The 25,655-nt window shown below is 43.3% G+C and overlaps 1 protein-coding gene across 1 annotated transcript in view; it reads left to right on the top strand.

The window, feature by feature from the left end:
• Positions 1 to 25,226, top strand: part of TACR1 (tachykinin receptor 1) — a 151,144-nt gene extending 125,918 nt beyond the window's left edge. The window contains exons 3-5 of the mRNA XM_010379274.2: positions 17,663 to 17,813; positions 20,275 to 20,471; positions 21,986 to 25,226. Coding sequence (XP_010377576.1) covers positions 17,663 to 17,813; positions 20,275 to 20,471; positions 21,986 to 22,277 — 640 coding nt within the window. The 3' untranslated portion in view covers positions 22,278 to 25,226. The remainder of the gene's footprint in view (positions 1 to 17,662; positions 17,814 to 20,274; positions 20,472 to 21,985) is intronic.
• Positions 25,227 to 25,655: the final 429 nt, after the last annotated feature.

The raw sequence follows: 25,655 nt of genomic DNA, 5'->3' as shown, positions 1-25,655 counted from the left end.
AGGGCATCTCAATAGCAGAAATAAGGCCCGTGAAGGCACAGCATTGGCAAGAGTTGGGCCCAGCCTAGGCTGCTTTCCTCTTTAATAGTTGTAACTCAGCGCCTTCCCTTTACAGTTTTAAGTTGGTGACTTTATAGATTTTTCCCATAGAGCAGGGATCAACAAATTTTTCTAAGAGACCAAGTAGTAAATATTTGATGCTTGGCAGGTCCTACAGTCTTTTCCACAGCTACTCCACTCAGCCACCAGAGCACGAAAACAGCCACAGACAATACTTATGTGAATGCACATGACTGTGTTCCAAGGACATTTTATTTACAGATATTGACATTTGAATTTTGTAATTTTTACACGCCATAAAACAATATTCTTCTCTGGGTTTTTTTTTTTTTCCTGGTCATTTAAAAATATAAAGACCATTCTTAATTTGCAAGCCATATAAAAACAGATGGTGACTTGCTTTGAACTGGGGCCATAGTTTGCGGCCCCTGCCATAGAGGAGTAGAGCCCATGGCATTGGAGGGTCTGAGTCCATGTCTGACCTCTGCCATTCACCAGATGCATGGCTATGCATAGCCTGCTTACCTATCTGTACCTCAGCTTCCTCACCTACAAAGTAGAGATAAGGATATAGCAGTACATGTCTTCTCTGGTTGTTATGAGAATTAAATGAGTAAAAAGTCTTGAACCCATGAAATTTACCCAGAGACACGTAGGAGAAACAATGCAGAAAATAAAAGTGTGGCTAGAAGAAACTTGAGGCTTGTTGCCATGAGGTTCAGGGTCTAGTTCGAGGTCTGCTGTGTGACCTCTGGAGGCCATTTCCTCAGTTTCTTCTCATGTAAAATAGGATAATTTTACTCACTCTGAAGGATACATGTGGGAAGAAATGGCATAATTAACATGATTTCATTTGGAAAAGCTAACAAGGCTCTGTACCACCCAGCATCTAGATGGTGGTTTTTAATACCATTCTCCAACAAAAGGAACCAGGGCTCCTTAGAGAAATGGCTGATTATATGACAGCAGCAGTGCACTGACATGAGCCTGAAGCACCTGGTATTTCCAGAAAAGAAGTGCTCAAAACACACACCACAGGCCGGACGCGGTGGCTCAAGCCTGTAATCCCAGCACTTTGGGAGGCCGAGGCGGGCGGATCACGAGTTCAGGAGATCGAGACCCTCCTGGCTAACACGGTGAAACCCCGTCTCTACTAAAAATACAAAAAACTAGCCGGGCGCGGTGGCGGGCGCCTGTAGTCCCAGCTACTCGGAGGCTGAGGCGGAGCTTGCAGTGAGCCGAGATCGCGCCACTGCACTCCAGCCTGGGTGACACAGGGAGACTCTGTCTCAAAAAAAAAAAAAAAGAAAGAAAAACACACCACACACACACACACAGTTGCAGGTAGGTCAATTGAATGGGCTCCGAATGTCCAACGTTGAAGCAATTAGAGCAAAATAAATGAGATAATATTGAATTATAATGCCAAATATATAATAAATTTCATGAGTCCATATTGATATAAGGGATTGAATAAATAAATAATAAATGAGAGAGAATAGACAAATCTCCCACACAGGATAATTCCAAAAAGTTCATATCGATATCTGTTTTCAAAGAGGGAGCATAACTCCTCATCCTGGGAATGCGGGCAGCACATGGTGTCTTGCTTCCAAATACTAGAGTATGGAAAGAAAGAAAAAAGAGTTTCTTCACAGTGGAGAGACCTGACAACACTGTCTCAGCCTGGAGATCAAGTAACAGTGATAAATAATAATAATGGCATATACCCTTGATACAATGTGATAACAATGGCATTTCCTCCCAAAAAGCCATAACCCCATTCTATCATGAGAAAAACATCAGACAAATTCCAGATAAGGGACTCTCTACAAAATATCTGACCAATACTCCTCAAAACAATCAATGTTACCAAAAACAAGGAAAGTCTGAGAAACTGTCACAGCCCAAAGGGGTTAAAAGAGACATGGCAAGTAAATGGAATGTGAGACCTTGGAGCTGAAAAAAAATCAGAGAAAAACTAAGGATATCTGAGTAAAGTGTGGACTTTTAGTTAATAATATGCCAATATTAATTCATAAATTGTGACAAAAGTACTACACTAATAACATGTTAGTAAAAGGGGGCATTGGCTGTGGAATAGCCACTGTGAAACTCTGTTTTATCTTTGCAACTTTTCTGTAAATCTAAACTATTCTAAAATAAAATTGTTATTTTTTAAAACTCACTATATTAATAAATATATATATTTATATATATACTGTATTAGTCTGTTCTCACACTGCTAATAAAGACATACCTGAGACTGGGTAATTTATAGAGTAAACATGTTTAATGGACTTATAGTTCCATGTGGCCAGGGAGTCCTCACAATCATGGCAGAAGGCAAAGGAGGAGCAAAGGCACATCTTACATGGTGGCAGACAAGAGAGTTGGTGCAGGAGAAAGAACTCCCCTTTATAAAACCATCACATCTTGTGAGACTTATTCACTTTCATGAGAACAGCACAGGAAAGGCTCACCCCCATGATTTGATTACCTCCCACCAGGTACCTCCCATGACAAGTGGGAATTATGGGAGCTACAATTCAAAATGAGATTTGGGTGGGGACACAGCCAAACCATATTATGTGTATATAATTTTTAAAAAGTATGTATACCATACTGATGGCATTCTTTCCCATATAGTTTTAAAATTCTTTCCACCCTTAACAATGCTAATCTCTACAATGGAGAATTCTTGGGCCAGTTACTTAAGCTGTCTGTCAGGGTCAACTGGATTGCACAACTCAAGGGGGTGCTTTTTACCCAATAGTCTCTGTGAATGGTGTCCTGAGTTATGCTAAGTGCAGTCTGTAAGCACTTTGCAATTTTTGTACCTGAGTTTTACTATCTGTAAAACAGAGATTGCTGTTGGGAGAACTGAATGAGGTTATATATGTAAAACATTTAAAAGAGAGCCTGCCATATGGGAAACACTGTATCAGAGTCAGCTACTAATATGTTTATGGTGGTGGTAGTGGTAGTTATTATTACTGTTACTGGAATGCTTCCAAATCATGCCCTGAATTTTCCCAGCTCTTTCCATCCAGCCGTGCCCTTATGATGGTTAATTTTACACATCACCTTGGCAAGGTTACTTGTTAAACACTAGTTTATATGTTGCTGTGAAGGTATTTGTAGATGCGATTAACATTTATGATGAGCTGGCTTTTAATAAGGCAGCTTACCCTCCATGATGTGAGGGATCCTCATGCAATCAATTGAAGGCTTTAAGGGCAAATGCTGAGATTTTCCAGAAAGAAAGGAATTCTGCCTCAGGACCACGTCAACTTTTACCTGAGTTCCCAGCCTGCCAGCCTGCCTTGCAAATGTTAAACTTGCCAACCCCCACAATTGCGTAAGCCAATTTCTTAAAATAAATAAATCTCAATAGATAGATAAATAGCTACTTAGAGACATAGACATAGATATCTTCTATTGGCTCTGTTTCTGCAGAGAACCCTGACTGATACAGCCTTCCAGTCCCAGTCTCCATCACACCTTGCCCAGATGAAAGTGCAGCCTCTCACCGGGGCCCAGGCTTGCATATCAAATCAAAGCCAGATCATATCCCACCCTGCCTAACCCCTTCAGTGACTTAACTTGGCAATTTGCAGGCCCAGCTCCTGACAGCATGGCCTATAGGATCCTAGAGGCTGTGGCCCCCACCACATCTCAGGGCCCTCACCTCTCAACCCCTCCACTCAAGCCACAGAGGCATTCTGTTGGCTTCTCCAATGTGCCCAGCTCATTTGGACTTTAGGGCCTCTGTGCCTACTCTTGGCTCTGCATGGGGCACCCACCACTGCACCCTTCACATCACTGCTTTGACCTGCAGGTCTCTGTTAAACATTACCTTATCAGAGTCCTTTGTGTGGACACCCCTGGTACTCTCTACCACTCCCCTTGTTTGGTTCCTCTATTCAATTAGCACATTTATGATTTTATGTTTATTTGCTGATACATCTGTTTATTATCTGTCTTCCCCACTATACATTAAGCATCTCAAAGGCAGGGACCATGTCGTTTCTTTTCACCATTAAACCCTTAGCACCTAGTACAAAATAGAGGGTTCATGAACAACTGGGTGGCTGAATCCAAAAGGCCTAGCGGCAACTATGCAGCCTCGTCTTCCCATGTTCCTCGCCCATAACTGAAGATGCTACCTCAACACAGGGCTGGCCTCAAACCTGAACAGGTGACTTTGCTAACAATATATATGAAGCCTTTATAAAGCCTAAATCTGCATGATTCAGCATCTAAGAACTGTCAAGTTGAGGAAGCCTGGCTTAATTAGCAAAAGTGATAAAATAGAAATTCCATTAAAAAGTGCCCCAAACAATTGTCCACCACAATACCTATTTAAAAAAAAAATCCCTGTCTTAGCTAACCTCCTGCTCTCATAATCCCCCACTGCTCCCCTCGGACCCTCTCCAATCAAAACCTCCTCTCCCTCATCCAATCTGCATAGACTTTCTGTCTCAATTGAAAATTAGCTTAGCATTTCTTCCAGCAATAAAGACCTTTTTTTTGTAAAAGGAGAAGGTTGCATAAAAGATAGTCCAGAAATTATTAGATTCTCTTTGGCTGCCTTGGGGAGGTAGAAATATCTGTCAACACTCCCACATTAAAATGTTTGTCCTCTCACAAACAATTCACAACAGACTTCAAATTGATTAATGTAGTATCCTTGATGATTTCTTGGGAGATGCATAAATTGCATTGCCCAATTTGTTAATGGAAACTGTAGACTGGCAGCCTATGTGCCTCATGGCCATGGCATAATGGTCTATTGTCTATGCTGAGAAACTTTTGGCTAAGAAACAGAAAGTAGGGTGTTTGTCTTTCCCACATATTTCAGTCAACCGAGAGTCTCTCTGGGCTCAGGGTTCAAGACAGGAACAGGCTGTGGAAATACAAGAATGAATCCGACATAAAATGGAATCCAAGACTTGGCCACATTCCAAGTCACCCATCTAGATGAATTTCAATCCTGGGCCTGCTTTTTTAAGCTACACAATTTTTCAATAAACTATCTGCCATTATAAAATGCTGCAGATAATTTTTGTGCTTGATGTATTTGTTCATTCTTGAAAAACTGTGGTTTCCCTGCTCTGAGTGACATTTATCCATTCTTCTTCTTAGCTCATCTGAGCAGAAAGAGAAAAAAATGCACAAGGTTGAAATTAGACAAGGACTGATCTGTTTTCCATTCCCATTTCAACCCTGAGTGACTTGAACAAGGCAATTACCTTCCCTATAGCTTAATTTTTCCTTTTAAAATGGGGTTAGCAATATCTGTCTTTTACCTGAAGTCCCAGAGGTAATGAGATGAAGTGGAATCCACTCTCCAGAAACACCTTTACAATGAAACTACTACAGGTAGAAAATATGAAATTTCTACATCTTTTACAAGTCAATAGCTATTTACATTGTATTGCACTTGATAATATCCTCAGAAGAAAAGGTTCCTGGCCAATTGTTAGTAGTGGCTGTATTAAGATTTGTCTTGTGAAGAGTACGTATTTTCAGGGCACAGCAAAGAGAATGGGCACTTAGCATGAGGGCTATGAGTCTGGACGCTTAGTCCAGACTTAGAGACATGGATGGCTATTAGTCACAGGCTATTGGGACTAAAGTGTTTTGATTATTTTAAGTGATTTTTCAAACTCCAGAGAGATGAGAGGAAGTGTAAAATACCAACCAACACGCACATTTATGGTGTAACTTACCTATATCAAGAAATGTTTACTCATATCCGTTGGCACCAATTGAAGCAGTTTCTAAACAATGTCCCACCAAAAATAAGCTTATTTGGAGTGCTTGACAGAATGATAAAACACAAGCTTCACTTGTGCTGCGTGTATCCAATCTGTCTCCCACAACCCCCACCCCCAGCTCAGTGTTCATTTCAGCTGCTGCAGCGAGAGAAGTTCATCCCAGATCTGTCCCTGCCTACCCACCCAGCAAAAAGCCCTCCACTGCAGCGATGAGACAGTCAGCTAACTCAACCTTAAGCAGAGCACAACACGATAGAGTTAAAAGGGTTTGAAAGCGGGTGGATTATATCAGCAAAACATGTATCAGTACCTACTGATACTCAGAGCAAATGTCATATATACAGTGCAGTCTTGTCCTCAATAGGGTTGCAATATTCCAAGGGAATTTGCAAAACTCATGCTACAGTGGTTTAAAACAAAATACCCCACATACTGGAAAACTGCACCATGACATGGTAAGGAATGTAGGGGTTGGGAGGTGGGCACTGTGTGGCGTGTAATGACTTCGACCTTATAAAATGCATGCTGCTTTCTTGCTAAGTTACTGAAATGCCGCTCACCTTTGCTAGGTTACTGAAATGCCTGTCACCTAAATGAATACTGGTTGGTCCAGGTGCCGGCTGCAGATTGGCGCCACCTGGTGGCAGTTACCTGCCTCACATTTCTGTATCTGGGGCTGGGGGACTTGCAGTATATACTCAAGAGATTCCAGGAATCTTCAGATGACTGATACCATCTTGCCAGGCTGGGAAGGCTGACCAGGGAGCATAACACAGATTCAGGAGGTCCCTTTCTGTCTCCCTGCTGCCTGAGGCAGGGTCTACCTCTCCACCACATCCCCTTCCCCACCCTAAGTAAGAACCTTAACTTATCACTAGGAGATTTGTGGTTGCCACCAGCTCTGGCCTGCCCACTTGACTCCACTCTGGGAAACAGTCACTCTCCTTTATTTTCTCAAAGTCCCACTACTATGGAATTTTTGGATGAGGCATATTTTACTAAAGATTTGAGGAGTGGAATCAGGAAATTACAGCCTAGTACAAAATTGTGTTTTCTTGAGTCCGCATTCAGATACCACTGTTCTTGCGATGCACTGAGCAGCCATCCCTGCAGGAAATGTCTTGCTGGCTGTGTCCTTTTGCAAGTCCCTCTTCCAACCATGGGGCTCAGGTGCATCCATGCTCTTTCTCGCCCCTCTTTCTGTCATGCTTAATATGGAATCTTTCTCCCTTTTTCTTGTTACTTGTACTCTTGATATTTTTTCCCAGAGAGATCAATTTAGCATTTTCACTCCCCCTAAATTAGGCTTCTGGCCTATTTTTTCCTATCCCAAAATACAATAAGGTCCCCAGCCAACCCGAAGACCATCTAACTTGTTCTCTCTCAGCAATTCAAAGCCTACAGAAGCTTTAGAATTCAAGTTTTGTTTGTATTTCTTAACATATCCACCCAGCTGAAATTTCAGGCAGGACTATCAGCCACTTGCCTCCTCAAACACCATTACTGCCCTCCCTCCTCTCCCTAAGCAGACTGGAGTGAGGAGGGGTGTGGGTGAGGGAGCTCAGCTTCTTCCTGCATGAGTCTGTGTTTCAATACCTCTCATTAGAGCATTCCCAGACTCTTGAGCCATTCTCGGCAACACACCCTTTTCAGAACTTTTTTTTTTTTTTTTTTTTTTTTGCCTAAGACTGCTGCCCAAGAAAGAATCTGTAATGGGGCCATGAGGTCCAAGGCAGACCAACAGCATTCACCACTGCACTTCATCATGCATGTCATGCTGGGAGGGGCCAGTGGATTTACAACCTGATCTCTTCTGAGAAGCTGACAACCTGGCTGTGAATAACTGAGACCATTCTCTAACCTTCTTCATAAGAAACATGCAGGTCTGAAGCTATTTTATTTTAAAAACTAAGTAAAATTCAGGACATTCTAATGGTGCAGCCACTATTAAGCGTTCATTTGTTCAACGATTCAAGTCCTATGTGATCTGAGTTCAGACCAGAGTAATCCAGGTCAGTTTCTATCCCAGAAATAAGAGGAGATTTGTACTGCCATAGATAAAGGATGTATTACAAAGTCACAAAAATTGAGATGGTGCAGAGCTGACACCAGTAAGGAGGGATAGATGAAGGAAACAGAACAAAAACCCAGAAACAGGGCCAAGAATATAGTGAATGGTATGTGGTCCAAGTGCAAATTCAAATCATCAGGAAAAGGATAGAGTATCCAATAAGTGGTCCTGGGAAAAGTGTAAACGATGTTGGAGAAAAAAATATTTGGAGTTTCTTCTCATAATACTCACCACAAAATAAATCCTTCATGGGCTGAATAGTTATAATGAAAATAAATAAATAAATATCAGTAAATGTTTTTGTGATTTTGGAATGGAGAAGATCCTTCTAAGTATAATATGATAGATGTCATAAGAGTTCTTTCCAAATTAGGAAAGATAGTATGAACACCCTAATATACAATTGGGTAAATTATACAAGCAGTCAGTTCACAAAAAAAAGAAATGAAAATGATGAAAAAAGCGTATTGACATGGTTTGGCTGTGTCCCCACCTAAATCTCATCTTGAATTCCCATGTGTTGTGAAAAGGACCCAGTGGGAGGCAATTGAATCATGGGAGCAGGTCTTTCCCATGCTGTTCTTGTGATAGTGAATAAGTCTCACGAGATCTGTTTTAAAAAGAGGAGTTTCCCTGCACAAGTTTTTCTCTTGTCTGCCACCGTGTGAGACGTGCCTTTCACCTGCCGCCGTGATTTTGAGGCCTCCCCAGCCACATGGAACTGTAAGTCTAATAAAACTCTTTCTTTCAGAAATGGCCCAATCTCAGGTATGTCTTTATCTGCAGCATGAAAACAGACTAATACAATTATAAAATTTTAATTTACAATGAGTTAAGAATTATAATTAGAGGACCATGTGTGACCTATCATGTTGGCAAACACTATGATACTTGATAATGCCCAGTGCAGCTGTGCAAATGAAATGGTAATCTCATAAACTGGTACAGATTGGCACATATTTTCTGGAAATTGACCATATATATCAAACCTTTTAAAAACCCTTTAACTTAGTTCTGGTGACTTTAATCTTGGGAAATAAAAATGGGAGCAACAACACATATTTGAATATATTAATTAAAGTATCACTTAAGTATTAAAATATTGTAAATAACGCAAATGTACCAAATAGAAGAAATAGAAGACTAGCTAAATAACTACGGCACCTCCACGCAATAGAACATTATCGCAGCTATTAAAAATTTTGTTATAGAAATATTTATTGACATAAAAAGATGATTGTGACATAGCGTTGTTTTTAAAGTAATCTAACAGTGTGCTTATGTGTGTACAAATATGAGTGTGTGTAGGAAGATATCAGGAAGATATAGGAAGGTATCAATCCATTTTCTCAGAATTTATTTCTAGGTGACATGATTAGAAAAACCTTTGAAGTTTTTTTCAACGCCTGTCTGTATTTTCAAATCGACAATGAGTATATAGTACTTGTAGTGAGAAACCTATCTATTAAAGAAGAAATAGGTAAGCAAAGCTCAGGCACTCTCATTCAAGCAGATGCTGGGTGAATTTCTGTGGAGAATGCTGTCAAGAGGGCTTCTTGCTGGATGAGGGGGACAAGTATGGTGAGAATTCTAATGTTTTTTTGAAACCCGAGATGATATTTTTCTATGAAGTATTTCCTTGGTGCCGATTTTGTGATGAAAATAGAGGAGCACCACATGGGCTCTGCCTATAAGGAACATTTAATCTAATCAAGCAGATGAAATAGTCGTATATAAAAAGTAACCTGGAGAACAACAAAATGAAATTCTGACTTGTGCAATTTGAGCAGAGACTGCAGTAAGAATTTGCTTCGTTCCCTGTCTTGTTCATGGGTAGGTGTCCGTGTGGCCTTCCTACTGAGGAGCTGCCCCAGGGAAATTGACTCCACCAGGAGGCAGCTGTGTTTGAGCATGGGGATCCTGTGACGCCAGTTCTTCCATGAATTAAATATGTGCGCTTGAGCATCTGCCTTGATGGCTCACCCCATTGCGAGACAGGGTGACTCTGGGACATTCCTGCTCAGGGCTTGTGTCTGGATGCAGTTGATGGAGGCCTTGTCCTGGCCTGTCTCTGAAGAGCAGAAAGATGGGACATGTACTCGTGTCGCTATAACCCAGGGTAGATTGGGTGATGTGTCAGAGAGGTACAGAGGGCTTCATATCCCCTATCCTTTCAACCAGACACACAGACAGCTTCCTTTGGCCCTTGGCCCCGTTTAACGACTGCTCTCTCCCCTCCTTTTCATGGCCAAGTGTATTAAGAATGGAGTCTACACCCACTGCCTCCACTTCCTCACTTCCCACTTGACTCACCTGGTCCATCATCACTTTCTCTGACGATGCCACTAAAATTGAATTTGCCCTGGGTCTCTGATGTCCAAAAACAGAGATCAAGTTCCCACCCTCACGAAGGCAGGCTCTACCTGCCCCTGGAGTCTCTCTCCCCCTGCTCCTCCCTCTCCCCTCCAGCCTCTCCCCTGGTGTTGCCCCCACCCCCCAGATGTGAACCTCCTTTCTTCTCATAGCCATCTTGCATCCCCTTGTCTTCTTATGGTTTTTGGACACATGAGGACTCCCCAATCTAATACCAGCCCAAATCCAGATCCAGACATGTAACTGCTGGCCCTCAAGGTCAACATGTCCAAAAGACAATCTACCAACTCCCCCCGACAAGCCTGTTCCTCTTCCCTGGGTCCCCACACTAGTGACAGTCACCTTCACTCCCCAATTCACCCAGGCCAGAAATTCAGGTAAATTCTGCCATCCACAGCCAAGTCCACTAGCTCTTCCTGCAAGCCACAGTGCTTCCTGAATCTCTCCCCTCCTATCATCCATCCGTCCTGCCACAGCCCTCACTTAGGCCAGCGCCACTTCCTGCCACGTCCACAGAGCACCCCAAAGGCTCACTGCCTCCGGGCTTTCCCACCTCCATCCACTTGCTCCATTACTGCCAGAGCACAAGCATCTGACCGTGTTCATTCTCTGTTTAAAAGCACTTCGTGGTTTTCCACCAACTTCAGAATAAATCACAACTCTCCAGCCTATCATAAAAGGCCCTTTGTGATTTGCTTCATCTTCCTTTCTAGCTAAGTCTTCTGGCACTTCCTCACACAGCCATGTGCTGTTCAGTTCAAATGGCATCTTAGTACCCACCTCATGCCAGGTTCCTTCCCCATGCCTTTGCACTTGCTCCCTCCCCTCCCGATAGTGCTCACCTCACCTACCTACCTCCTACTTGTATATCAGGGCTTAGCCATGCAATTCCTCCTCCAGGAAGCTTCCCTGACCAGCTTGGTTGAATATCTCACCAACGCATTATACACTTACGCACATGCATAAAACACTGGACCATTGTATTTAGGTTTATTTTTAATTTTTACATTGTATCTATATTTGAAAAAGGCTCACTCATGCCCTTCCTCAATGTCTCCACTCCCCTTGAAGAGGTAACCACTGTCAGCCACTTCCCATGGCACACTCTTTGGCACTACTCCCCTGCAGACTGTGAGCTCCAGAAGAAGAAAACAACTGGAACTCTCCTGAGTGGCCGCAGCCCCTAGCACAGGACTAGATATAGAATAGGTGCTGAATAAATCTTTGCTGAATTTATCGATTAACCAGTTGCAATTTTTGCCTGCCTCCAAGAGAACTTTCAAAGATCTTTGGAATTTGGCTGTAACATCCAGATGTGAGTCAACCAAGAAATACATGAGTATTGCTTTCTTTTACTGTCGAGAAGCCACATTGACCTGCAATATTTTTTCAGGAAGTAAAAAGTCAAGAATCTAGCACCATGGTGTGAGAAGGAGAGAGAGCCTGAGGGATGTTTGAGAAAGAGCAGGAGGAACGAGGCTGCTCAGCTAGTGTCAAATGAGAGATGGCCTCAAAAGCCCTCAATGCAAAGGGGGCTCTGGGGAACCGCAGGTTCATGGTCACCTTGCATTTGCAGGACCATTCCAGAAGGTTTGCAGATTCAGGTTTGCTTGTGACGTAGGATAAAGTGCGAAAGCTACGTGACCACAGGTTATTCACTGGGTTTAAGGAGGAACTGCATCAGTCGCAACTACCAGCATCAGAAGTCTCAATGCCAGTGATTCTCAGCCCCAGCTGCACAGGGGTATCACCTAGGGAGCTTCTAGATCTCTGGAGCCCAAAGCTGCACTGCAGGCCAATTAAATCAGAAGCTCTAGAGTCGGATCTACACATTGGAATTTTTAAAGGCTCCCCAGGCAATTCCAATGTGTAACCAAGACCAAGAGCTGTGTGCTTCCAATTGAACATACACAGAAATTACTGGGTAGTCTTGTTAAAATGCATATTCTGATTTTGTCCTTCGGGGTGGAGTCTGAGAGTCTGAATCTCTAATAAGCTTCCAAGGGTCACTGATGTAGCTCAGCTTTAGAAGTAGTGAGCAGCATGTCACAAGGGGTATTCAAGAAGATTCTGGATGATTATGTGGTATGGATATTGCAAAGAATGGTAATGCATTGGATCGGGGTTGGGATTCTATCAGTGCTCTTTGACCTCTTTGTAACAGCTGAAATTTCCTACCCACCCACCCCTGAACAATATCATCCACAGAAAGTCAATATATAAACCCAGCAAAGCAGAGCTACCTCGTTAGAATAAAGATGGAGAACCCAGAGCTGTGCCCTCTTGGCCGCCTTCTTCCCCTACCTTAAGGCATCCAGAGTCTCCACCAAGTACACTATGACGACACCTAGTTATTATTTAATAAACCTATCAACCTTGATTTCAAATCCTGAGGATTATTTCAGAAACTGAAACTATTCTTGCTTTTGACAATGATCCCAGCTAGTGGGACATAAGGAAACCTAGATTAGTGAGCACCAAGATATTATGGCATTAAGGACAAGGGAATCTGCAGGATTTGAGGCTACATGGTCTGCATTCAGCAAGCTTATCCTGTAAAATGTGTCAAGCCTCATTCACTGCTTACAGGGATGAACAAAGGCATGAAGTTGTTGCTTGAGCCTTCCTTCTGAAAGTTCCGGTGAGTCCATCAGCAGGATTTAATGATCAAAATCTTTGTGCTGGGTTCTCTCATGTCTATGACAACCCAGCACGTATCTCACCACATGGAGGCCAGCCAGTCTCTTCTGTTGCTGCCTGTTGCTGTTGCTGTTATGCTCACTTATAGTGTAGCCTTAACCCCAGATCTCTTCTCCCAAGGCAGCTATTAATTCTGAGAGCTGATAAAATCCTAACTGGCAGAAATCTAGAAAATAGTAGAATGAAAGCCAAAACAAGCATGGAGCCAAACAAAATAAGACTGTGCTGGCTTATTGATCAGCTCTCTAAAATAATGATTTTGACAAATATACACATATAAATAGACGTATCTCCAGTTAATTACAAGATATGATAAAAATATATATATATATACTTTTCTAAAAAGACATCAAGGTAAAAAAATGTATTGAATTTTATATTTTCTAATAATGGAATTTCATTGATTTGACCTACATTCATTTATAATTTTTGATAAGTTGGACACTGTTTGGATTGAGCATTTGTAATTTCTATGTAAACGGGGTTTGTCTGAGCAATATTTAGAAGGATGTGTTTAACCTTTTATTTCATCCAAGAATCAAATCTGCCTTTTATTTTCCAGTGAGGATGTGGCACAGGGAGGGTGTAGTTGTCAAGTGCCTGGGGGGAGCAAAAGACTGCGAATCTGGAAACCTAGAATGCCAGCTTAGCTCAATTTTTCTTACATAATTTGTTACTAAATTTTATTGTGATAAAATGTACATAACAAAATTTGCCATTTTATAGTGTACAATTCAGTGACATTAAGTAAATTCACGAGGTTGTACAACCATCACTACTACCCATTTCCAGAGCTACTTCTTTATTTCAACCTTTCTGTAACAGCTGAAATTTTCTAGCCACCCACCCCTAAACAAAATCATCCACATCTTTGTCTCAAACAGATTCTGTACCCATTAGACAATGGCTCCCGTCTCCTCCCTCCAAATGCTGGTAAACCTCTCATCTACTTTCTGTCTCCATGAGATTGCCTATGCTGTATAGATCATATAAATGGAACCTGGCAACGCTTTTCCTTTTGTGTCTGGCTTATTCAGTTAGCAGAATGTTTGCAGGCTTCATCCATGTTGTCACACATGTCATCACGTCCTTCTTTTTTAAGGTTGAGTGATATTCCATTGCATGTAGAAGCCACGTTTTGTTTGTCTGTTCATCTATTGGTGGGCATTTGGGTTGCTTCCACCTTTTAGCTGTAGTGAATGGTGTTGTGTGCAGATTCAAGCTAACACGGTGAAACCCCGTCTCTACTAAAAAATACAAAAAAAAACTAGCCGGGCGAGGTGGCGGGCGCCTGTAGTCCCAGCTACTTGGGAGGCTGAGGCAGGAGAATGGCGTAAACCTGGGAGGTGGAGCTTGCAGTGAGCTGAGATCCAGCCACTGCACTCCAGCCTGGGCGACAGAGCGAGACTCCATCTCAAAAAATAAATAAATAAATAAAAAATAAAAAATAAAAATAATGTCTGTTTGAGTTCTGGCTTTCAATTTTTGCTGTCTATACCTAAAAATAGAATTGCTGGATCCTATTTCTATGCTGTATTTAATTATCACTATTGGAACATGGAAAAACCAATGCTCCTGACTGTAACACCTTTTAGCTGAAATTAAGCCCATATTTTTTGTTGTTTTAAAATAAATAACAATTACTGTTGCTTCTTTAAAAAGGGAAGAATTTTTAAAAGACTGATAAATTGTGTTTATGTATTTATCTTTGCATGTTCATAATGATCTGATCTGTGATTTCACAAAGGGAAAGAGCAGATTGTATCTTGTATTCAGCTACAGTGCAGCCAACAGATCAGGACATGGTTGCCACTGAAAGACACTTTATTACTCACAGTTCCCAAGCTAAAGGACCATGGCCCCACACCAAGCCAAGCCACACAGGAAAGCCTTTATTGGGGTTTTCTCAGGAAGGAGCAGGCAAGGCCAGGTAAACAGGTTTAAGATTGGCTGGTTTGAATGACTTCAGCAGGCTCCGGGGAGCAGGAGCTGCCCCTAGTTGTCCGTCGCCTGCCTTTGGGTGATTAGGGCAGGAAAATAGTGTCCTACCTTGTAAGAGCCCAAGAAAGCAAGCAAGTGGAAGTGTGGGCTGTGTTTCGGTTAGTTTGCATATGAAAGGCATCCAAGTGGAAAGTTGTTTGTTTTCTCAAAGAATTAGCTCTGCCTGAAAGAGCCAGTCCCTCCCTGAGCTGCAGGGACCCAGATGCCAAAGCCTCAGATACAGAACCAGAAAACACAGTTAATACACACTTTAATAAAGTCATTAAATCACGGACAACAATGGAGTCCCAATAGGCTTGCATACCTAGGGTCTGAAAGAGTTCTCGGTGCTAGCTGTCTATTAGAATAACTTGGGGGCAGTTTCTAAAATGTAATTTCCTGCTCCCACCCGCAAGCCAATTGAATAAATACCTTTGGGCACTGATCATTTTAAAAGTTTCCCTGGTGATTCTCTTGTGCATTTGGGGTTGAGAACCATTGGCCTAAGACAATGTTTCTCAAAGTCTGAATCACAAACAGCAACATCAGCATCTTTTGAGAACTTGTTAGAAATGCACATTCTCAGGCCCACCCCAGCCCTGCTGAGGCAGAAACTGTGGATGGGACCCAGCCCTGTGGGATGGTAGAAGCCGTCCAGGTGATTCTGAAGCCCACTCGAGTTTGAGGGCCACTGGTCCAGGGTAAGGAGCATCAGCGAGTTGACCATAGTGTCCCTCCCATCACACTCCGACCCAATCTCGCTCAGTGCCCTGCAGCAATGTCTCGGCAAAGCTCAGCTGACATGTTTTGGTCACAAACGATTAGTCTGCGTGAGGCGGGGCTGTTCTTTCAGGTAGAAGTCAGTGCAATTTGGAGGTTTTCAGGTTCTCCCTGCCTCTGTAGTCTCCAAACATTTTGCTTCCAAGCAATGCCATTACAGCAACCAGGAGGGACTGAGATCAGCTAGGAAACACAATATGTAATCCCTGCCCTGGCGGCTGGAGAGCCCTGAGGCTCCCACAGGAGGTAACAATTCAGAGGGCTTTGAAAGCCAGGTGAGACTGGAGCAGCCTGTCTGCACAGAACACATGCACTCATACCTTGCTTGGTGCAATCTGTGATTTGTCACTTAAGCACTCTTCAAGTATCTTCAAATGCAAATTTGATATGCAGAGGGACTGAATAAGTAGCAAAAACTATGGGGCTTTACAAAAAAGCAAACAGAGTATCTACAAAGGAGAAATTGAATGAATAAGTGGGTGTTCCTCATTGGAAGAAAATCATTGCATAAAATAAGCATGAATGGTAAACAGAGTGGAAGAAAAAAATCATTGGGTGACTTTTCTCCATTGACAAGAAGCTGGTTTTCTGACATCACAGACCTGAATTCTAATCTCAGCTCCTCCCTTTACCAGCTGTGAATTTGGGAAAATTAATTAAATTCTAAATTTGGTTTCCTCGTCTAAAAAATGGGATTAATAGTACCTACCCAATCATTTGCTTAAGGATTAAATAAGATAATGCTAGTAAAATGCTTGGCTTTGTGCTTTTCATCAACACTCGAATTTAACTACCATTTCTGCTATTAATACTATCGTTAGCATTGTTATTTGACCTAGAGTAAAGTACCCCCAAATATTAGCTGTTCTTCCTAGTATTATTATTATTATTAGGAATTCTGAGTATCTCCGTTACACTCACATCTAAGAAAAGGGCTGTAACTAACCAGACAAACCAAGGACCCCCAGCCCCCGAGAAAAAAATACATTTTCCCAAAATTCAAAAACCTTATTTAAGTCTTCTACTTAAAAGAAGCCTTCCCTTTAACAGAAAAGGATAGATTGTGCTGCTGTAACAAACCTCAACATCTCAGAGGCTGAACACCACAAAGGTTTATTTCTTGTTCATGTCCCAGTCAACCGTGAGTCAGTTGGCATCTGTCCTCCGAGGGGTAATTCAGGGACCTACGCAGCTTCTATCTGAAGATATATTCTTAAAGCCCAAACTTAGAAATGGCTTATGCTATGTGGCTTTCACCCACCCACTAATCCTAGTTCTAGGATTAGTCTTATCTCTCTCATTCAAGCTAATTATTCTGATACGGATAAATCCACTTATCACATAGCATGAACTGGACCTTATCAGCCATCATGGTAGTTCTCAACTGAATGTACTAGTTGGTGTACAACCCTGTACTAAATTGAGCATAAGTGTAGTCTGGCAGGCATGAATTGAGTGGTATAATTACCTCCTTCATTTAGAGACTGTAGTTCTATTAATGTAGCCTGAGTTTGCATTTTTTGTGGGGGAGGGGGGGCAAATGATATTGAACTGATCATCAACTGAAATTGTCATGGATATACAACAGATTCAGTGCCCTGTCATCAATGTTTTCTTTTCTTTTTTTTTTTTTTTTCAATCTGAACAGGAGTATTCATTATGGAAAAAATTCACAAGAAAAATATAAATTGAAAAGATTTGTTTTCTGTAGTGTATTCATTAGTATCACCTATCCACCCTATGCAGGTGACAAGTCTCCCTGGAGTGTGCTTTACAGCCCGAGTTTATTAATGGCAAATGCTGAGAAAGGTAGCTGCCAAGCCTTGACTGCCCCTGCAATAACAATAACAAACAAAAAAAAAAAACTAAAACAATAAGTATCTTATACTGACCTTTCCTGTTTACCTTGCTGTAGGTACCACATCTGTGTAACTGTGCTGATCTACTTCCTCCCCCTGCTGGTGATTGGCTATGCATACACCGTAGTGGGAATCACACTATGGGCCAGTGAGATCCCCGGGGACTCCTCTGACCGCTACCATGAGCAAGTCTCTGCCAAGCGCAAGGTGAGCAGGGGGCAGGCAGAACCAGCCCACCCTGGCACAGACAACAGGCTGTCGAGAAGGGACGGTACACTTGTGAGCCCCAGAAGCAGCAAGCACAAGATATCCCTAGGTCTGGGGAACAACAGAGAGGAGAGGAATCTTTCTTCAGTATCTTTGGAACCCAGATCTGGCTGGACAGGCATGAGCCACCTCGCTTGCTCTTTAAGAGTAATTGCAACCTGTTGATCCATTAAAACACACACACTTAAATAAAAAATCAGCGAAGAGTGATTTGGTCCTCTTTTTATTATTTATTTAAAGTTTGACAAGATAATACGTGCACGTGATTCAAACATCAAAAAGCATTCAAAGGAACAAAATTATAGTGATGAAGAATGGATCAGGGGTTGCCAGGAGTCAGTGTTTGGGGGAGCTTGGGAGGAGTGGCCTACAAAGCCAGAGCATGAGTGAGTTTCTTTGCAGTGATGGAGCAGCTCTGTATCCTGACTGTGCTTGTGTTCTCATCTATACCTCTGATGAAATTTCATAAATCTATACACCAAAAAAAGAGTGCATGTAAAAACTGGCAAAACCCAAATATAGTCAGTAGTTTGATGAATGGTCAGTGTCCTGGTTTTGATAATGTGGGATGGTTATGTAACATGATATCATTGCAGGAGGCTAGTTGAAGAGTACCCGGAATTGCTTTGCACTACTTTTGCAACTTCTTGAGGGCCTTCAATTAGTTCAAAATGAAATATTTAAAAAAAACTTAATTCTTGGCCGGGCGCGGTGGCTCAAGCCTGTAATCCCAGCACTTCGGGAGGCCGAGACGGGCGGATCACGAGGTCAGGAAATCGAGACCATCCTGGCTAACATGGTGAAACCTTCTCTCTCCAAAAAAATACAAAAAAACTAGCCGGGCGAGGTAGTGGGTGACTGTAGTCCCAGCTACTCGGGAGGCTGAGGCAGGAGAATGGCGGGAACCCGGGAGGTGGAGCTTGCAGTGAGCCGAGATCCGGCCACTGCACTCCAGCCTGGGCGACAGAGCGGAACTCCGTCTCAAAAAAAAAAAAAATTAATTCTTATCATGGGAAGCCTCTCTCCCTTCTAGATCTGCCATCTACCCAGGTCCCAAGCCTGCACACACATGCACACATGGACACGCACAGATATGCATACAATGGTAACTATTGTTATTTGTTTCTTAACCCTTCTAGATATTGGCATTTATAAGCAAGTAAATATATATTATTTTCTCTTCTTTTTTAAATAAATAGTAAATACACGCTGTTCTCACTTGTTTTACTTAAAATTGACAAGATCTTTGAAAATCAGTATATAAAGAGCTTTCTCATTCCTTTTTTTATTCTTTGGTACTTCTTTGCATAGTATTCTCTGTTGGTATTTCTCTGCATAGCATTATATGAATGCTGTAGAGTTCTTTGCTAAAGATGTCTTGGGAAGGGGTTATATCACCTGGTATCTTAGTCCATTTGGGCTGCTATAACAAAATGCCTTTGACTGGGAGCTTATAAACAATAGAAATTGATTTCTCACAGCTCTAGTGGATGGAAGGCCCAAGATCAAAGCACAGACAGATTTGGTATTTCAGGAGGACCTGCTTTCTGGTTCATGGATGGCACTTTCTATGTCCTCAGATGGTGGAAGGGGAGAGGGGTCTCTCTCGGTCCTATTTTATAAGGGCACTAATTTAATTGATGAGGGCTCTGACTTGAAGACCTAATTGGTTCCCAAAGGCCACCTGCTAATGCCATCACCTTAGGGGTTAGGATTTCAACATATAAATTTGAAGCGACACAAATATTCAGATCGTAGTATCCAGTATTCACAAAACCTTTTTTTAAATCGCTTTTAAACAGCTGGCACTCCCTGACTGCAGCTAATCAAATCTTTTCCCTTCTCCTTCCCTCCCCCTCAGTCTCCAAACCAAGCAGCTTGCCCTAGCTCACTATGTCTCCCCTTGTCCCACCCCTTCTGCTGTGCCCACCCACCCAGCCTGCTGCCCCAGGCCTTTCCCTCCTGAACAACCTTTCACGTTTGCTCATTAATTTGTCTCCCTGGACTCCTCCAGTCATGAAGAATAATGTAACACAGTAGGCCCCAAAGGTGAGCATGCATCAGAAGCATCTGAAAGGTTTGTCACACTCAGAATTTGGGCTCCTATCCCCAGAGTTTCTGATTCTGTAAGTCTGAAATAGGGTCGAAGTATTTGCATTTCTAACAAGTTCCCAGGGGATGGTGATGATGCCGGTTCTGGGACCACTTTGAGAACAGCTGACATAACCAAAGTCCTGTAGCACCACGTAGTAAGGATCCTTTCTCCTCCCTGAAGGGGCTTCTTTTAAATACTTTCCGCTTTATCCCATACTGTGCACAGTGAGGGAATGGGAGGAAAAAGGAAGCAGCCATGAGAGAGGGGGATGTGCTGGTGGTCTCACCTGTCTCACCCTCTTGCCAGGTGGTCAAAATGATGATCGTTGTGGTGTGCACCTTCGCCATCTGCTGGCTGCCCTTCCACATCTTCTTCCTCCTGCCCTACATCAACCCGGATCTCTACCTGAAGAAGTTTATCCAGCAGGTCTACCTGGCCATCATGTGGTTGGCCATGAGCTCCACTATGTACAACCCCATCATCTACTGCTGCCTCAATGACAGGTGAGGATCCCAACCCCATGAGCTCTCCAGGGGCCACAAGACCATCTACCTCATCCTAAATGAGTAAACCCAGCTGTGAGACAAGAGGGACAAGCGGGGACTGCAGCTAACTTGTCATCACACAACTCAGCCTGGCTGATTATCACCATCCAGGAATGGGAGCCCAGAGTGGACTGATTTTCTTTTTTTCTTTTCCAAGGGGAACCAGAAATCCATATTATTGTCCAAACTCTTCTGATTTATAAATACTGGCAACTAGTGGGGGAATTAAAAACTTCTGTGGTTAATGCATTGTAAGGCAGGTCTGCAAGCTGGATCCAGGCTCCAGGCCGTGGCATGTGAGTTTGTTCACTCTGCTCTGTGGATCCAGTACACAGTGGGCTATGCATGCAGAAAGAGAATTCCATCCCCGCACAGAGCACATTTGCCTTCTCTCATCTCTCACTGTCTTCTTCCCATTCCATCTTATGATCTGAGCAGCTTTACCCACTTTCTTCCAGCAGTTCCAGCAGGACAAGGTAAGGCAAAAAGGAGTTGTGACCCCAGAGGCCTGATTCCTGCCCTCACTTAGTCAAACAGGTTGGGGAGAGCCATCCTGCAGCAGAAGCCAACGTCAGAGAAGTAACAGAAGGCAGAGCCCATCAGGAATGGTGGTCAGTGGTAGGGAATTCACCATGGGGTGCAGAGGGCTCCCAAAAGCTGTCTGGGACACACAATGGCTGCAGCACAGTCTGTCATCCAGAGAACCACCAGCCTCTGGGTGGGGAAGGAGGAGGGAGAGGAAGGAGAAGAATAAAATGCTTGTTACCATCTTTATATCCATCAGTCCTCAGCCTGTAAGGTGCCTTCTGTGAATTAGACACTCAGGTACTAGGAATTTGGGGAAAGACCTTCTCTTCAATTTGTCCAAAGGGTCTCTGTTAGTCTAACTCACAGATTCACCCTTATTTCTAAGAGTTTCATGACTCACCTGCACTTTTTTTTTAGGTTAAATCTAGCAGCATACCTTTAAGTAAAGGTTAATTCTTCCTATTTAACAACCGGAGAAACTGAGGCACACTGAAGGAACATGATTGGCAGAGAGTCCTCCTTCAGTCAATGGGCTACTCAAGGGGAAGGACTGAATCTTGATATGTGTTTTTACCACCCAGTAACTAGCACAGTGCTGTGCACATAGTAAACACTTAGTGAATGTGTTTGGTTGATGTAGAATTGACCCAAAATCTGCTGACTCCATGTGAGGGGAGACAGCATAGTTCAGGGCCACCCCCAGTAAAGACATATTTCACATAAAGATTGTTCCAGTGATGGATTTTTTTCTAGTCTTGGATTTGACCTTGTTGACTGACCGTTAAGCCTTTTTGGCCTCAGCATCTCCAGCTGTGAGTTAATTTTAAAAATAATAACAGAATCACGCTTGGGTATGTCCATGTGTTAACAAGCTGATGCAATGGTGGGCAGCCCTCTGAGCAGGCCATCCCAAAGGGTCACCTCTTCATCTGCTCACTCTCCAGGTTCCGTCTGGGCTTCAAGCATGCCTTCCGGTGCTGCCCCTTCATCAGTGCCGGCGACTATGAGGGGCTGGAAATGAAATCCACCCGCTATCTCCAGACCCAGGGCAGTGTTTACAAAGTCAGCCGCCTGGAGACCACCATCTCCACAGTGGTGGGGGCCCATGAGGAGGAGCCAGAGGATGGCCCCAAGGCCACACCTTCATCCCTGGACCTGACCTCCAACTGCTCTTCACGAAGCGACTCCAAAACCATGACAGAGAGCTTCAGCTTCTCCTCCAATGTGGTCTCCTAGGCCACAGGGCCTTTGGCAGGTGCAGCCCCCACTGCCTTTGTCCTGCCTCCCTTCATGCATGGAAATGCCCTTCATCCGGAACCATCAGAAACACCCTCACATTGGGGCTTGCCAAAAGGGTCAGTATGGCTTAGCGAAAACATTTCAGCCTCAAGTGAAAAAAATCTCAATTCTTCCCTATCTTTGCCACCCTCATGCTGTGTGACTCAAACCAAGTCATTGAACTCTGCTAAGCCTGTAAAATAAAAGGTTGGACCAGCTTTTCCCAAAAGCCCATTCATTCCATGATTCTGGAAGTGACTTTGGCTGCATGCGAGTGTTCATTTCAGGATGAATTCTGCAGCACAGCTGCAGACCCGGAAGATTCATTTTCCTGGAGCCCCGTGTTACTTCAATAAAGTTATTTCACATTAGCCTCCTGCAGCTGGAGGCTCCCATCACCCCAGCCTACACTTGGCAGGATGAACGAAAGAAGACGCCACATAACATCTAAATGAAAAATTTAGCCCTGTCTTCTAAGCATCTGTGAAAAGAAACATATGTATTCCCCTTTTTGGCATCTCAGTATTTCAGTGCATTTACACATCATGAGATTGAGAACCTCGAGCTTCCACATTATGTCCCCAGTGACTGTCCTGAGCAGCCGATGCAAGCAGAATATGTCCACTGATACCTGCTAATGTCTCTTACAGACCAGGAATTGGTAGACTTGCACTACATTTAATGTGTAGCTGACCCTCTTTTCCTACTTATAAACAAGGGGGCTGAGTTAGATCATCTAACTGTTCCTTTGAATCTTAACATCATATGGTTCAAGGTTGTATGGGGGGTTTTTTGTTTGTTTTACAAAAAAAAAAAAAAAAGAATAAAATAGGAGCAGTGAGTTTCATAAATAATACCCAGTTCCTGGAGATGTAGCAACCGCTAAGGCCATCTGTAACTATCCATCTCAGACATTCTCCGATTTGTCTTAAAATCCTGAGTACATTCCTTCTCCTGGAAAGTTTTGGCTTTTGACAGAGCAGAGGACTTCATGCCAAAGCCTACATCCATCCAGTTTTAGCAGGTTGAATTTCACAGCTGCAGAACACTGTCAGAGAAGACAAACACGGGCTTCCTGCTTTGACCTTTTGGGTATTTTAGGGTGGGGGCCCTAACCTTGATTCTTAATTTTACACTCGCATCGTGCTCATATGTGCGACAAGCAAGAAGGCTGCACTTTGCAGCTGCACTTCTGGGAAGAGAGCATCTTGCATCTTCCCTTCAGACTCTCTGAATGTCTCCTCCCTGCCCCATGGCTTTGCCAGCTTCCTGTCTCTACAAGATAGAATGACTCGTCAACCCTAAAGGACAGTCAGTCTTCCAAGAGCCATGAACTGAATGCTTTGAATCCCAATTCGGATTTAGAGTTTCCATGAGATGAGCACGCAGTTTTCTTTTTCTGTCTCCCAGATCTGTGTTTTGTCCAGATATGGCTGGAGGCAGAAGCTTCATGTAACATCCATGAATGTCCTCCTGGTAGTTTACATAATGGGTGTACATGTGCCACATCCATAGCGTTAAGGGGAGAACAATGCACTGTTTACAGCCTTTGCCAGCCCTGATGGCTCTAATTCTACCAGAGCATCCGCAGGCCTGGGGGAAGAAGCAATAGTATAAGCCAGAAAACCTCGAGAAGCACATTCTCCAAAGCAGCATAGAAAGTATTAAATAAACTAAGTGAAGCCAGATCATTGCAGATATGTAAATGGAAGACAAAATTTAGCAGCAACAAAAGTTAGTGCCCTAAGCATTAGTCATACTTCCAAGAGACTCTTGCTGTGTATGGATTACTCACTTTGGAAGGATGTAAAGAGCTAAAGTGATTATGAGAAGTACCTAAGAAGACGGTGTCAAGAAGTTGGGGACATCCCATCTATGGAAGAGAAGGTTGGAGTTGAGCTCAACGAGGATTAACTGAGCGCCTGCTCTGGACTTTGCCCTGAGCTGGGGACACACAGCCCCTGCAGCTCTTGAGGAGCCCACCTTATTGGCCACCACTAACTAACTCACCAGTCCTGGTGAGTCCAAGCTGCCCAGCAGTCGTGGAGGCATCTGAGAGGACAGATTCTCCACAGTGTTCTAAAAACCCACGCTCAACATGGGCAGTCAAGCCAAAGACTGGGATCTTTGGAGAGCCTCTGGAATGAGAGTTCTCTGGGGTACTTATAAAGGGAGCTGTCAGTCATTCCAGGGGACCTAAAGGAATAAGGTTGAACAGCATCATCTCTGTGCATAGTAAAAGGGAATGTTGCGTGGTCCTGGGCAGTTTCCAATATGGCAAAGGGTCCGCTTGCAGAGTGCCAGCAAGCCTTCCTCTGACCCAGTCTCCAATGTCCACTAACACAAAAATGTCATCATCTCCCACATGTGAGAAGTACCATGATTTGTACTGTGCATAGGTCACATTCTTATTCTAGAAATGCGTCACCCTGTGTTTATCTAAGTGTGTTTCCTTGGTGTAATGTCCAGTAGTAATAGAATATGAAATATCAAGGAACCATCTTTGTTATGTGACTTCCAAAATGTGAGATCTCGTTGCTGTCACTGTGATATTTGTATTGTGCTGATCTCTTCCTCCTCCTCCTCCTCATGCTTTCTCAGGGAGGAGCCCTGATGTATATCATGAACTCACCGTTCTAGACCACACTAAGTGAGGAGGGGAGTGGGGAGCCTTTCTGGGAGGAGCTAGAGAACAAGAGTCCTTCTCCTCCTTATGCCCCAGGAGAATACTAAGAGATAAGGACAGAGTGGAATCCTGGGGAAAGGGAACTCAGGAGCTGACCCCATTGGCCTAATTTGTGGGGAGAAGAGTATAAGTGGAGAGGGGCCATTCCTGAGGTTTCCACATTTTCAAGCCTGGGCTCCTGGAAAGAATATCTATACAGAAATAAAGTATGTGTTTCACTCTCTCATGCCTCTGTCTCTTCTCTAGGGGTCCTAAACATCCTATAGGATGCTAAATGGGATGGTACTAGGAACCCTAATAACTTGCGTAGCTAGAAGGATGGAATCAATGTTCAGCAAACTCTTACCTCTGTGATGAAATGGGTTGGGAAGATGTGGGAAATGTTCTCAGGTTGAGATCTGAGAAGGGAGGTGGGATTATGTGAAATGACAGTGATGTTGCCTATGAAGAGAGCTGTGTCAGGATGCAGACATGACAATAGAGTTATAAGCACAAGAGTTTTCATAGGACAGGAGGTTGGGGGGAATAACATCTGAGAAAGATAATGGGGAAAGACAGCAGAAGTACTCAGGGACAGCCTTCAGACCACCATGCCAATCTGACACCCGGGAAAAAAGGGGTAGTTAGGAAGAGCCTTAGACTGTGGTGCA

Source organism: Rhinopithecus roxellana, chromosome 17, assembly GCF_007565055.1.
Source record: "Rhinopithecus roxellana isolate Shanxi Qingling chromosome 17, ASM756505v1, whole genome shotgun sequence".
Lineage (NCBI taxonomy): Eukaryota > Metazoa > Chordata > Mammalia > Primates > Cercopithecidae > Rhinopithecus > Rhinopithecus roxellana.
Note: the sequence above shows the minus strand (reverse complement) of the source record. Positions and strands in the feature narration are given on the sequence as shown.